This window comes from Mus caroli, chromosome 6, assembly GCF_900094665.2.
Source record: "Mus caroli chromosome 6, CAROLI_EIJ_v1.1, whole genome shotgun sequence".
NCBI classification, from domain to species: Eukaryota; Metazoa; Chordata; class Mammalia; order Rodentia; family Muridae; genus Mus; species Mus caroli.
In genome coordinates this window covers 79,050,472-79,065,384 of record NC_034575.1, presented here as the reverse complement: position 1 = coordinate 79,065,384, position 14,913 = coordinate 79,050,472, and the positions used below count along the sequence as shown (strand labels likewise).

The 14,913-nt window shown below is 49.1% G+C and overlaps 1 protein-coding gene across 3 annotated transcripts in view; it reads left to right on the top strand.

Moving 5' to 3' along the window:
- The window catches only part of Sema4f (ssemaphorin 4F), a 27,352-nt gene extending 13,815 nt beyond the window's left edge, over positions 1–13,537 (top strand). For 2 of the 3 annotated variants that reach the window (XM_021164789.1, XM_021164788.1), the window contains 9 exons: positions 6,040–6,159; positions 6,253–6,404; positions 6,993–7,171; positions 7,372–7,519; positions 7,660–7,882; positions 8,007–8,116; positions 8,224–8,384; positions 11,022–11,080; positions 11,332–13,537. In XM_021164789.1, the coding sequence (XP_021020448.1) occupies positions 6,273–6,404; positions 6,993–7,171; positions 7,372–7,519; positions 7,660–7,882; positions 8,007–8,116; positions 8,224–8,384; positions 11,022–11,080; positions 11,332–11,945 (1,626 nt within the window). In that variant the 5' untranslated portion in view covers positions 6,040–6,159; positions 6,253–6,272 and the 3' untranslated portion in view covers positions 11,946–13,537. The remainder of the gene's footprint in view (positions 1–6,039; positions 6,160–6,252; positions 6,405–6,992; positions 7,172–7,371; positions 7,520–7,659; positions 7,883–8,006; positions 8,117–8,223; positions 8,385–11,021; positions 11,081–11,331) is intronic. The other variant, XM_021164790.2, reaches the window with a different exon arrangement.
- The last annotated feature ends 1,376 nt before the right edge of the window (positions 13,538–14,913 follow it).

The following is a 14,913-nucleotide window of genomic DNA, read 5'->3' as shown; positions in this document are numbered from 1 at the left end:
GGGAGGAAGGGAGGGAGGGAGGGAGGGAGGAAGGAAGGAAGGAAGGAAGGAAGGAAGGAAGGAAGGAAGGAAGGAAGGAAGGAAGGAAGGAAGGAAGGAGCCTGACCATAGAAGGAAAACTAGAGCATATTAATGATCTTCTCTTGAAAACCAGACAATCCCAATTGTTATTTTTCTCTAACCCTGAGCATTTTGAGAGACGGAGGCAGGAAGATCTAGAGGTCAAGGCTGTTCTAGGTTGCAAAGTGAGATTGTTGGTTTTTGTTGTTGATATTGTTTTGTTGTTAAAATTCTTTTGGATCTGTTTTATTTTATGTGTGTGAGTGTTTAGCCTGCACATGTGTCTGTGTACCACATGCACCCTTGGTACTCCCAGAGGCCAGAAGATGGCACTGCATCTCCTGAAGCTGGAAGCAAGGATGGTTGTGGACTACCATGTGGGCTCTGACAGTCAAACCAGGTCATTGCAAGATCAGCAAGTGCTCTTAACCACTGAGCCATCTCTCCAGCCCCTCAAATGGAAAATTGAGACTCCAGGAGTATAATGGGTACTTGCTGCTGGTACACAACAAGTCTGTTAATTTCAGATGGCTAACACTTCTGGGACCTGTGTCCCCAGGTCATCTAGACAAGTAGGGGTCAGTTTCACAGACAGTTGCTGGGTTTTTGGTTCTGTTTTGTTTTGTTTTTATCTTTTAGGCTTTCAATCTCTTTTTAAAATTATTTTTCTCTATTTCTGAAGTGAAAATATGTTAATTTTTGAGTTATAAAAGTAAAATATGTTAACTACAAAAAAAATATCAACGACTATGAAAGTATAAAGAAAAACCTAGCCAGGTATGGAGCTATACATACCTTTAATCTCAGTACTTGGGAAGTGGGGGTAGGAAACTAAGGTCATCTTTCCCTACATGGGGAGTTTGAGGCCAGCATGTGTTACATGAGATGCTGTCTCAATACTCTCTGTCCTCACTGAACTTTATGCTATACTGTTCATCACACTGGGTCACCATACTGGGTCACCACACTGGGTCATCACACTGGATCATCACACTGGGTCATCACACTGGGTCATCATACTGTGGTCATCACACCAGTTCATCACACCGGGTCATCATATTGTGGTCATCACACTGGGTCATCACATTGTGATCTTCACACTAGGTCATCACCTTGTGGTCATCACACTGTGGTTCATCACACTGGGTCATCACACTGGGTCATCACACTGGGTCATCACACTGGGTCATCACACTGTGGTCATCACACTGGGTCATCACACTGGGTCATCACACTGGGTCATCACACTGTGGTCATCACACTGTGGTCATCACACTGGGTCATCACACTATGGTCATCACACTGGGTCATCACACTGGGTCATCACACTGTGGTCATCACACTGGGTCGTCACACTGTGATCATCACACTGGGTCATTACACTGTGGTCATCACACTGGTTCATCACACTGGGTCATCACACTGTGGTCATCTCACCGCTCTCTTTTGAAGGTTTTTAGCTTTTCTTGTTGTTTGTTTTGTGCAAGAGCTTCCACCCCAGCCCCCAGGCTCTTTTGTTTTGTTTTTGTTTTTTTATTTTTGAGACCAAGTCTCACGGTGTGATTATGGCTATTCTGGAGCTCACTATATAGACCAGGCTGGCCTCAAGATCTGCCTGCTTCTGTCTCCCAAGTGCTGAGATTAAAGGTGCACCATTATACCCTGCCCTCAGTCTCTAGAGCTGTGTAGCCTAGGCTAACCTGGGGCATCTAATATTCCTACTTCAGCTTCCTACTTCAGTGTTGGGGTTTTCTGGCATGTACCACTGAGCCAGATGTGTAGTGGAATGTTTACCAATTGATCTATTCAGCAATAAATAGCCAAACAGTTACATATTTATGAACATTTTACTATATGAAAGTACAGTTCTGTCATATTGGAATTGAGAATGTCTGGGAGACTCTAGAATGTCTCGTGGTCTTATGTCCTCCTATGGACATGGTCTTCATATCTGTGCGGTTGATGTCCCTTCTGTAAGTATTTGAGATCATGGTGAGCCTCTGCATCTGGACACCTGCTACTTCCATTCCAAGGTGTCTGTCCCTTCTTCTGTCCCCTAGTGTCAGTGACCCTTTTCTATTCCACCCTCTGGGACAGTTCTCTTCTGCCATTGCAGGTTCCAGTCTTGCTAGCTCTTTAGGGTAACAATCCCTTAGAGCATTTTGGGACCCTTTGCCTCCAGTGCTAACTAGGCCTTTGTATGATTATCTGTGATCCCTCTTCAATTTTATTTATCACCTTTATCCCCGAAGACATGCTCCCTAAATGTGCATAACTGTCTGCTTCACACATCTTCCGTTCTCAGGACAGCGTGGCCCAGCTTCTTATGGCTTACGGAGGTTTGGTTTTAGGGTTTTCTGTGTGTGGTGTTGTTAGGGACCTTTCCCTTTCCCTTTTCCTTTTTTCAGACAGGGTTTCTCTGTGTAGCCCTGGCTAGTCCTAGAACTTGATCTGTTAACCAGGTTGGCCTTGAACTCCTTGATTTTTTTTTTCACCATCACAAAGGACAAGAGCTTTGCTAAGCATCCCTGACACCTCCTGTTCCCTGAGAAACATTGTCACCCAGACCTGTCTCCTGTCTCTGCCTCATGAGTGCTGGGATTAAAGGCATGCGCCACTACTGCCTAGGTTCTAGGCACCATTTCTCAATCAGTTTTCCGGTATCAGTTCTCTCTCACCTACCACCTAGCAAGTACAGACAGTTGGCTCATGTGGGGTTCCATTAGTTGCTGGGACCTTCCCTAAACTCTTATGGAAGGGTTTGGCATGTCACTTGACTGCTGCTCCTCCTCTGCTAGCAGCAAGACATGTCTCTGAAGTTCTACAGGGACTGTCACCAATGGTACGGAATGCATACCGTGTGACTGGCCCTCGCTAGGGTTCTGTACTTGTTATCTAGCATCTGCACTGGTGAGTGGAAGGTGGCTTTCTCCCTGTTCTGCATTTGAAGAACCTGGGATTTAGGAAAGCCAGTTTGCCCAAGATGGTTGTCTAGTGAGTGCTCTCGGGGTTCAAACCCACGTCTTCTGATGCCAAACCCCTGCCCACAATCTCAAGCGGTAGAGTCACCTCTCCTTCCCACCTACACCCTGCAAGGAGGTTTTCGGTCTACAAGTCTCCCAGGCCTCCTGGCTGTTTTTCACTTTGCACTGAGTGTTGTTTCAAGGCTGGGTATCTGGCCACTGCTAACAACGCATAGCCCTTATGGAGCATCTGTTACCCAGCATGTCTCTGCTTCCTTCTGCATGACCCTGCTCTCTCCTGCTTCCCCTGGCTAGCACAAGCCCCTTCAAGCCCTTGCTTTCTTCTCCTGGCCCTCTGATCTGACCTCTCAGCTGCCTGCAGAATATTCTCCTTTAGACGGTGGTGTTCCTCAGGGCTCCCTAGTCTATTTGCATCTCTGATCAGTACCTTTGTGTTGTTCCTATTGGGACCTAAACAGGATGTGTAGTGACCGTAGGTGCTGGCTCTGGCTGTGTTTCCTGGACCATCCTTAGTTGCCTTCTTGAATTTCCCATGGCTCCCGAAAGCCCTTCTGCCTCAGCGCGTCCAGGAGTGAATGCCCTTCCTCTCCGGCCAGCTGCCTTCGTCACGAGCCTTCCTCTGTTGTTTCCTGTCCTGGTTACTTATGTCTGACAAACCATAGAGACGTTATCTTTGTCTACTCTTTCATCTCTCCGATTTCAGTTTGTGCTCAGTCTGCACTAACACACTCTCTCTTAGAAGTACCTTCCTGGCCTCTCCCCTTTCTTCTTTGCCTCCTCTGGGTCTTCCATGCTTCTTGAGCTGTGTGAATGGTCCTTTGTTGCTGTTACTTCTCCTTTGCATCTTCTCTTTCTCTCTCTTCTTCTCCCCTTTCACCCTCTTCCATTTCCTCTTCTTCTCCCTCTTCTCTTTTGGAAAACATCACTTTGTTGTAATGAGTTCACAAATCAAAACATCACACGGTGAATTTAATGTTGAGGTGGCTCCTCTTCTTCATTTTCATTTCATGTGTGCGTGAGTGTGCATGTGAGTGTGCGTGCTGCATGCATGTGTGATTGGGTACCATGTGCCTGCAGTACCCAAGGACGTCAGAAGGGGGCGTGGAACCTCTGGGACTAGAGTCAAGGATGGTTGTGAGCCTCCGTGTAGATGCTGGGCATCAAACTCAGGTCCTCTGCAAGAGTAGCCAGGGCTCTTAACGGTTGAGCCATCTTTGTTGTTGTTTTGCTTTGAGACAGGGTTTTCCCTGCATAGCCCTGGCTGTCCCAGAACTTGCTTTCTAGACCAGGCTGACCTTGAGATCTGTTTGCCTCTGCTTCCAGAGTGCTGTGATGAAAGGCATGTGCTTCTTGTTTTTTGAGTTCAGGCTTGCATTCAATTTCTGAGCTTCCTACCTCAGCCTCCCTACTGCTGGGATTACAAATCCACACCACCATGCCTGGCCATTATCATTGTCGTTATCACCATCACCACCACCATCATTATCACCATCACCACCATCACCACCACCACCACCACCACCATCACCATCATCGTGGTCTTCTTACCCAGGACTTAGGGCTTACTAGGCTCTACCATTGAGCTATACTCCAGCCCTCATTGCTTTCTTTATAAACCCCAATTGATTATGTTACACTCCCCATCTTAAAAAAACAAAACAAAACAAAACAAAAAAACTCCACTGTTCTCTTCCCTGTGAGATAAAGACTTCGTGTCCTGACATGTCAGAGCACACTTCACAAACGAGGACACATCTCCATGCTTCTAGCCTTGCCTCTGTTCATTTGCTTGGTGCAGAAATGTCTGCCCCTGTGGGCATCAGTCACCATGGTCCTTATGCCTGAGTATGGCTCCTCTGTTCACTGCTTCCCTGTCTTTCTCCCTGATCCCCTCTAACTGGCAAACTTTTTATTCTTCGGAGATGCTGTGGGTCTGGGAATATAGCTCAGGTGGTGGAACAGTTGCCTAGCATATGCAGGGTCCCAGTTTCAATCCCTGGTACTTCTCTGCTGCCCCTCAAAAGATGCTGCAATCCCAGATAGGCATGGCCCGTCTCCCTCCCCCAGTTCAGGACTCCTGGTCCCTGAACATCTACTTGTCCTCCTTGCCCCAGAAGGGAGTCCATAGAGGTGGTGATGCGCTCAGCACAGTGCTTTGTGCACAGCAACTGATGGAATCCTGCCACCTTGCTTTTCCCAGAATGCCTGTGCTGCATGAGAGACCCCGGGTGCCCATGACTTTCTATGGCCCACAGCCACTTTCTTATTCCTTGTGTCTGACCCCTTGCCCATGTTATTCATGGTGGCAGAGCTGTTCCTCTCTTGTGTCCCAACGTGCCTGTGATTCATCTCTTACCCCCACTATTCCTAGAATGCTCGAGACTGTCTCAGTGCAGGAGACACTCCTCACTTTCCGTGAAGCTTCCTCTCATCAAACTGAGCTGGTATTTCCCAAAGTGTGGCTTGAACCACTTGTTATCAGTGTGACTCCTGCCTGCTTGAAATGCAAGGTGTTGGGACATGCCCCCATTTTACCCAGTTAGAGTTGCTGGGCCTGACGACCTACATCAAGTATCCAAGTGATCCCAGTATACTCTAGCTGTGAATGGTTTCAGGGTAGTGTACCCAGCAGTGTTCAGAAAGAACACGGGTTCTCTGCTCCATATTGGAAAACTTGGGGTTTGCAGCAAAGCACATGCCACCTCCTGGGGAGTCTCAGGACAGTTAGCTCTCACCAGGCTACTGCAGTGACATCCAATGTCCTCTAGAGACAACTTTCTGCTCCTGTCATGCCTAGGTCCTTCTAGCATTTCTCCCTCAGTGCAGGCTTCCTACTCCAGCACTTCCTGTGAGTCAGGTGTCCCCCGTGATGACATTTGGTGCATGCTCAGTCTGCCTGTTGCTACTCTGCTTTGTCCCACGCTCTGCCTGTGACTGCTTCTGCTTCCAGGGGTGTGTGTCTCTGACTGCTCATCTCCTTCCTGTCACCCTGCAGGGGGCGTCCTCTACACTGCCACTGTGAAAAACTTCCTGGGGACAGAGCCGATTATCTCCCGAGCTGTGGGTCGAGCTGAGGACTGGATTCGAACAGAGACCTTGTCATCCTGGCTTAATGGTGGGAAGAGGGACAGGGTCACCTGGGACACAGGTCAGGTGGAGGCTGGGTAGCCCAGGCTGTCTGAAGATCTGAGGTCATTGGTTTCTTCAGCCCCAGCCTTTGTCGCAGCTATGGTCCTGAGCCCGGCTGAGTGGGGGGATGAAGATGGAGACGATGAGATCTTCTTTTTCTTCACGGAGACCTCCCGAGTCTTGGACTCCTATGAGCGCATCAAGGTCCCACGAGTGGCCCGTGTGTGTGCGGTGAGATCTCTGTCCTGGCTGGCTGGCATCTCCCAGTGTTTTGGCCTTCCATCTCTTCCTCCCTGGGCCTCTTTCGCCTCTCTCCTCTGTCTGGTTTGTTCTCCACCTAGGCTTCTCTCATGGGAGCTTGAGGAAGGTGAGGGAGAAGGCTCTGGCCACACTTACCTTCGCAACACACTGTCTATAGGAAGTTGGGTTACATTAGACGTTTAAGGAGGATGTAATGATGGACCCAGGTTCAAGTCCTGCCCCACCACTTCCTGCCTCTGTGACCTCTATCTTGTTCCTTGGCACCTTTGAAGCATATATGTAGAGTTTTTATAACAACCGAGGGCAAATTGGTTTTAAGCAGTAAGTGACATCACAGTTCTTTGTCATGATTTACGTTGTCACTGTCCTTGTTATCACAACCCTATCCATCTCTGCACCCTGTTACCCCCATTTTCTCAGATTATGTCTGTTCTTTCCCATGTCTGTCTCCCCATCTGTCCGCGAGCTATGAACTCAGGTAGCACACACAAGGGTCTACACATGTTTTGTCTAGTTTTGGTCTTCTAAAGAGTGTTTCCCATGTTCCTGTCACCCCAGGGGGACCTTGGGGGCCGGAAGACCCTTCAGCAGAGATGGACGACATTTCTAAAGGCTGACCTGCTGTGTCCAGGGCCCGAGCATGGAAGGGCCTCAGGGGTTCTGCAGGATATGACAGAGCTTCAACCTCGGCCTGGCGCGGGGACCCCCATCTTTTATGGCATCTTTTCCTCCCAGTGGTGAGGGGGTCCTGGTGTGGATGACAGGGTTGACCGGGGGAGGGATGTCCGTGGAGTTGGTATGGTCACTGCAGGTGGACTCTCTTTCCCTCGGCTGCATGGCTCCTGTGTGTTTCTCGGGGATTAGTTCTTTGATAAGGGACAAATTGCTGTCACCTAGCTCTCTCCAGATACTTAGCTCCAATCTGTGACTTCTCCAGGGAAGGAGCCGCCATCTCTGCTGTGTGTGCCTTCCGACCCCAAGACATCCGGGCAGTGCTGAATGGTCCCTTTAGAGAGCTAAAACATGACTGCAACAGGGGACTACCTGTCATGGACAACGAGGTGCCCCAGCCCAGACCTGGAGAGGTGAGGAGGGGGTGGGGCAGGTCTTCATCTCAGTCTTGATTTTTTTTTTTTCACCATCGCAAAGGACAAGAGTTTTGCTAAGCATCCCTGATACTTCCTGTTCCCTGAGAAACATTGTCACCCAGACCTGTCTCCTTTAGTGCATCACCAACAACATGAAGTTCCAGCAGTTTGGATCCTCACTCTCCCTGCCAGACCGTGTGCTCACCTTTATCAGAGACCACCCGCTCATGGACAGGCCCGTGTTTCCGGCTGATGGCCGCCCCCTGCTGGTTACTACGGATACAGCCTATCTCAGAGTTGTGGCTCACCGGGTGACCAGCCTCTCAGGGAAAGAATATGATGTGCTCTACCTGGGGACAGGTATACAGTATCAAGCAAGTTGCCCATAACGTCACCACAGAGAGGTGCCCTGTGACATCCAGGCACCAGGGTTCCAGGCACAGTGCCAGCTAAGCCATTTTCTTGCCCTTTTCCTTCCTCCCAGAGGATGGACACCTCCACCGGGCTGTGCACATCGGAGCTCAGCTCAGTGTCCTGGAGGATCTGGCCTTGTTCCCGGAACCACAGCCGGTTGAGAGCATGAAATTGTACCATGTGAGTTGTGTATTCGGGGAGCCTGCTGGGGAGAGTCGAGTCTGTAGCCAGTTAATGGTCTGGTCTAGACGATGTAGCACGTTTTCTCTCCCGCTCCATTTCTACAGGATTGGCTCCTGGTGGGCTCCCATACTGAGGTGACACAAGTGAACACCAGCAACTGTGGCCGTCTCCAGAGCTGCTCAGAGTGTATCCTGGCCCAGGATCCTGTGTGTGCCTGGAGCTTCCGGCTCGATGCTTGTGTGGCCCATGCAGGCGAGCACCGTGGGTGAGTGGGGCTGCTTTGCTTTGCTCTCTTGCCTGCCCCCTCTCCTGGACTCCGCCCTCCCAGATGGCTCTCTCATCTGCCGATGCCATTCCCTCTGTGTGTGGCTTCTTGTTTGGAGCCGCATCTCTTGCCTGCCCGTCGGTCAGCTCATGTTAACTCATCTGTCTGCCTGTCTGGTGCTGTCTAATTAATGCTAGACCGGGCATTGCACACATTGTACCTCGAATGATAGTGACTCCAGCTCCGCAGTGGATCATTGCTCCACTGGTTTCCTCCACCTCCACTGCCACCAAGCCAGCGTGGTGCGCGTGCATGCGTGTGTGCGTGTGCGTGTGATGTATTAGGGTGTATATGTATGTGTGTGTTTGTATATGATATGTGTGTATGTATGATGTATATTTATGTAAGGTGTGTGTATGTGTATACATGAGGACTGGCAAGTGTATGTCATTGCCACAGCTTGTGTGTCAGAGGACAGAGGACAATCCTTGCTAGTCTTCTTCCACTTTGAGACAAGGCCTGTCTGTGGCTCACTATCTCGTATTCAAGCTAGCTGCCCTCAAGCTTCTAGTTTCTTCTGTCTCTTCATCAGTCAGTAGGGCTGCACAGGGACTTGTGGGATACCTGTCCTACTGTGGCCAACTTTGAGGCGGGTTCTGGGGAACCAAATTCACTTAATCAGGTTTGTACAGCAGACACTGTTTCCACTGAGCTACCCCCAACCCAGTCACTTCTCACTGGGGGCTCCTAACTCTGGGCTCCTGCCATCCATTTGCCTCTCAGAGGTGACCTTAAAAATACACCACACGGAAGCAAACCCTGACGTCCCTCCCTCACCCTGAATAATTCAGAATGGCTCTCTTGTCACATAAGAAATCTCCTAAAAAAATCTTATCCTTGGAAATCTTTAACATATTTAAAAGTATGATGAATGAATAAATATGACTAAAATGATAAATTTGTGTATCTCCACCCCTTCCACCACTGCTGCCTGACCAACACTGTGTTTTTAATGATTTCGCTGTCAGTTATTCTGAAGCAAATCTTAGATATCATGTTATTTTATTCATAAATCTTTGAGTATATGTGGCATACAAGGGCACTAAAACAAAAGAAAAGGGTGCTGGAGAGAGACATGGGTCAGCAGTTAAATTGCTCTTCCAGAAGACTCAGGTTCAATTCTTCCCACCTACAGGATGGCTCACCGTTCCAGGGGCTCCAGTGCCCTCTTCTGGCCTCTGAGGGAATTGCACCCATGTAGTGCACTGAAGTGGGGGAAAAGGTGCATGCTGCCTGAGGAATGACAGATTGTCACTCAGTACAGAATAAAGACTGTCCTCCGGGCTCAACACACACACACACACACACACACACACACACACACACACACACACACACATGTATGTCCACTTTCACACACACAAACATAAATATACACACACAAAATAATCATGTTACATAATAGGTAATACTGATGTAGCCATACCCAATCCTTAACTTTTTAGTGTTATCAAATATACAGTGGTGTTTCAGTTTCCTCATTTGCATATACTTAAAACAACCTGTATAATTCAAGATTCAAATAATACCATCAATACTCGTAGGCTTATGTGCTTTATAAATATATTTTAATTTAAAAAATACTGGGATAATGTCTTAATCTGTAGCCCACACTGGCCTAGAACTCACCCTAATCTGTAGAACCCGGGCTGGCCTCAAATTCATAGTGATCTCTCCTGCCTCATCTTCCCACACACTGAGATTATAGGCGTCATTATTAGTGCCTGATTCAAACCGAGGTCTGTGAGGGTAGGGAGGCACCCTCCCCTGAGCTAGTCTCAGCTGTTAATTTCAATTCTCTTAGTGGAATAGTTTTGGCCAGCTGCTTGCAAAATTCTTTTTCATTGTAACACTGGGATTTTCCGTTTTGAAGCTCGTGGCTCGCCACCAGCCTGGCCTCACACCCAGCCTTTTACCCTGAGAGCTGAAGGTTTAAGGCAGGGCCTCATGCTTGCATGACAATCTTGTTTACCACAACTCACAGCCCCTCCCCCAACACCTCAGGTGTAAAGGAGAGGGCACCCTGTAGCCATGGACAGCAGTTTCACTTCTCAGATTTCCCTTCCTCTTAGGGGATACCCACCAAGCACATTTCCAACAGATTGTCAGCTAGGAATATGTGGATACTTGACAGGCAAATGCCTTGAGGTGCATTAAGGAAAGATTTGGTGGAGGGGTGAATGCTGACTAACTCCAGGAGTGATTTCTAACACGATGGATTCTGGAGTCAGGACAATAACTGAGTATTGTGGTAACTAAGTACTGTGTTAACTGAGTACTGTGGTAACCAAGTACTGTGGTAACAGTACTGTGATAACCGAGTACTGTGATAACTTAGTACTGTGTTAACTGAGTACTTTATTAACTGAATACTGTGACAACCAAGTACTGTGATAACTGAGTACTGTGGTAACCAAGTACTGTGATAACCAAATACAATGATAACTGAGTACTGTGATAAACGAGTACTGTGGTACTGGGAGTACCGTGGGGGCTGAGTACCAGGGTACTGTGAGTGTCTGAGGAAGGTGCAAGCACATTGGAACACTAGATTTACCGGAATTCTCTTCTCTGTAGGATGGTTCAAGACATAGAGTCAGCAGATGTCTCTTCTTTGTGTCCAAAAGAACCTGGAGGTTTGTATGGCTCAGAGAAATGCGGATGGGATGTATAGAAAGGGGCTAGAGAGTTGATCTTTTTTGTCTCATTCAAAAGACTTGATCCCATGAAGACATGGCAGTCCAGGACCCAGGACTTTCCATCTTTGGGAATCCCGTTTGGCAATGTCGCTACAACTCTATCTTATATCCGACATCTCTCCATATGCCCCCATCCTACTTCCTGCCTATAGCCTCACGTCTTTTGTGTCTTTGCCTTCTCTCCACAGAACATCCGGTAGTGTTTGAAGTTCCAGTGGCTACCGTGGGCCACGTGGTCCTGCCGTGCTCCCCCAGTTCTGCCTGGGCATCCTGTGTGTGGCACCAGCCCAGTGGAGTGACTTCGCTCACCCCCCGGAGGGATGGACTAGAGGTGGTGGTGACTCCAGGGGCCATGGGGGCTTATGCTTGCGAGTGTCAGGAGGGTGGAGCCGCCCGTGTGGTGGCTGCTTATAGCTTGGTGTGGGGCAGCCAGAGGGGGCCCTCAAACCGGGCCCACACTGTTGTGGGGGCTGGGCTGGTTGGCTTTTTCCTGGGTGTTCTAGCAGCATCACTCACTCTCCTCCTGATTGGTCGCCGTCAGCAGAGGCGGCGACAGCGGGAGCTTTTAGCTAGAGACAAGGTGGGCTTAGATCTGGGGGCTCCACCTTCTGGGACCACAAGCTATAGCCAAGACCCTCCCTCTCCTTCGCCTGAAGATGAACGGCTGCCTCTGGCCCTGGGTAAGCGGGGCAGTGGTTTTGGTGGCTTCCCTCCACCCTTCCTGCTGGATTCTTGCCCGAGCCCAGCCCACATCCGGCTCACTGGGGCTCCTCTGGCCACGTGCGATGAGACGTCTATCTAAAGCCAGGAAAATGACTGCCAGCCATGAGCAATCTCTGGAACTAGCGGCTACGAAGACCAGGGTCACTGAACCTGGGAGACGATCATGGCTGCTCCATTCTCTTGGAGTCTGTGTGATCACACGTCAATGTCTGTCCTCTGGACCTGGATGAGCTGAGGGCCAGACCTTTGCCCGATCCCTGATTCTCATGAGAGATCAACCCTGTAACCCTCTGCTATGGCCTCTTGTCTTGGGCCCATCAGCTTGTGGGGTGGAGCAAGGAGACAGGCTCTGATTTGCTTATAGTGGCCCCGGAAAGAGGGAGCAGTGCCGGGGTGGTTGGAGCGCGTGTGCCCTGCATCCGGGTGGTGCCTGTGTGATGATTTTCCAGTTTGCTGACTCTGGGGAGCGCATGATCCCCGGACTGCCTTGAGATCTCTCCCAACTCAGTTTCCCTTTGTCCCTTGAAGAGTGTGTGTCTATACACTGGTGTGCCTCGAAGACCTGTCCAGGTGTGTGTGTATGACAGGGCCGGTGCCTAGGTGCTTTTGGGGGGTCAGAGAGGAAGGTTGGAACGGGGGACAACTTTACCCTCGGTAGCCAGTGAGGGAAACCACACGACCCCATCACCCCACAGCGCTTCTTCAACTTTGAGCAAAGTTCCCAAAGTGACCTTCTGGTGGGAAGGGCATCAGGACTCGTGGCCCCGTCCTTCTCCTCGTCTTTCTCCTCTGGCTGCCACCACTGCCGTGCCACCGCTGCTTTTTCCCTGGCTGGAGTGGAGGCTGAGGCCTCTTTCCTTGGCTTCCATTTAAAATGAACTTCACAACATTCTAGATATCGGGGGATAACGAAAGGAACCCAGAAAAGTGTGTAGGAAATTACAAGCAGGTTCAAGAAGATTTGCCTCAGTGACTTTCACCCTTGCCCTAAAGCAGGAGTCCCCTAGCAGGACTCCCTGAAATTGTATGCAAAGAAGTGTCTGTCCGTGTGTGTCGTGTGTGTGTGTGTGTGTGTGTGTGTGTGTGTGTGTGTGTGTGTGTGATGGCTTTCATCAGATTCTCAAGGCCTTAATGAGGTTAAAGGACCACGGTCCATAGTCACCACACTTGGGCCACATAAATGGAGGAGGCGTTGCTGTGAGGCAGTTCCTCCCTGGCCTGCTGCCTGAGGCCAGTCCCTGGACACACTGCTGCTGGAGACCCCACCTCTCTCCAGTCCTCCTCGGAAGCTAGTGAAGCTAGGCTCTGCACGTGCTTGAAGACACCATCGCCTCCTTTCTTGCTTCGTTATTCCTGTGTGCGCTGCATCTGCTCCGTCCTGCTCTTGGCCTGTGAATGTGCCTCGTCCATCCCTGGTGAGGGACCTCGAACCCAGGTGAGGATGCAGCCCTTTCCAGTTGAAGTTTCTGTCCTACTTTCCTTGACAGCAGCCTGTGAACTACTCAAGAGTCCCCTTGGGTTTGGAGTTACCAGTGGCTTTGAGTAGGATCTTTGGCACGTAGTCTAACCTAGGGACATTGGTTATTCATCTGTAAAGTGGGGATATACCTACCTCAGGGTTGCTGCAAGGATCAAACGAGGAAATGTATGAACAATAAAGCATTACCCAGAGCAGTGGGCGTGGTTATTGTAACTGTTGCTTTATCCCACCATCACAGCTGAACCATGTGATCACCATGGCAGGCACTCACTGTGAACCCCATGCAGTGGAAGGTGGACAAGCTTTCACCAACATCCGATCTTCAATCATCTCAGGATGGGTCTTAACCACCCATATTTAGGCTTTACTCAAATCTGCGATTTATTTTTTAAAAAATTATGTGTATATGTGTATGATAATGTATATGTGAGTGCCGCTACCTCAAGAGGCCAGAAGAGGGCAATGGATCCCCAAAGCTAAAGTTAGAGGCAGTTGTGGGTTGCTTGATGTGCATTTTGGAAACTGAACTCAGGCCTCCTGAAAGAGTAGCAGGTGCCTTAGCTGCTGAGCCATCTTTCCAGACCTCTAGTCTTAAACATGTTGAGTGATGTTGATAGCCAGTGTTTCCTTCTGCTAAACCAGGAGCCACAGATGTCATCTTTGCTTCTCTATGGAAGGGACACATGTACTAAGTCTTTGTGCTATTCCACTTCCAAGATGGAAGTGGATTTTACCCCAGGAGAAAAGAGATTGAAAACACATGCACACAGACACACACTCCAGCTAAGAAGGAGATTCTGAACTAAGGATTTTTTTTTTTCAAGACAGGGTCTTACTACATAGTTCAGACTGGTCTTGAACTTACTACGTAGCCCAGACTAGCCCAGAATTTGTGATTCTCCTGCCTCAGTTCCCCAAAATCTTGGGATTACAGGTATACTGGCATGCCTTTAAGAAGGCTCACAGTTCAGTAAAAGGAGAAATTCATGGCTCGTTTAGTAGAGAAGCCAGGAATAAGATACCCTCAGGACTGCACAAAGGACTTTAGGAGTCAAGGTCCCAGCCCCTGGAATTAGGATTCAATGTTAGAGGGAGTCTGTCTGTCTGTCTGTCTGTCATCTCTGCTTGTCCTGCCTGATTTCTTTCTTTCCTGCTGTAAATGGCCCCACTCAAAGAGGCAGAAAAGGTGGCTGCTGCTGAGATGACTCCATGAGCAAAGGCACGTGCTGCTGGCTCTGATCTCCAGAACCCACGTGGCAGGAGAACTGACTCAAGTTGTCCTCTGACCTCTACATGTGTGCTTTGGCACACACGTGTGCATGCACATGCATGCACACATACACAAAATAAGTGAATGTTAAAGAGAAAAAGAAATATGGCTGCCTCCACATCCTTTCAGCCACAGAACTTAGAAGCCAAAACTACTTTCTCAGCTGTAAACCAAGAATCACAAGGACAGTTCTGCTCATATCACATGACTCCATTGAACCAGTGAGTGTGTCCAAGGAAATGGGATACTGTCACATACATGTCCAGGGAGGGAAAGATTACATTATCAGAAGAATGG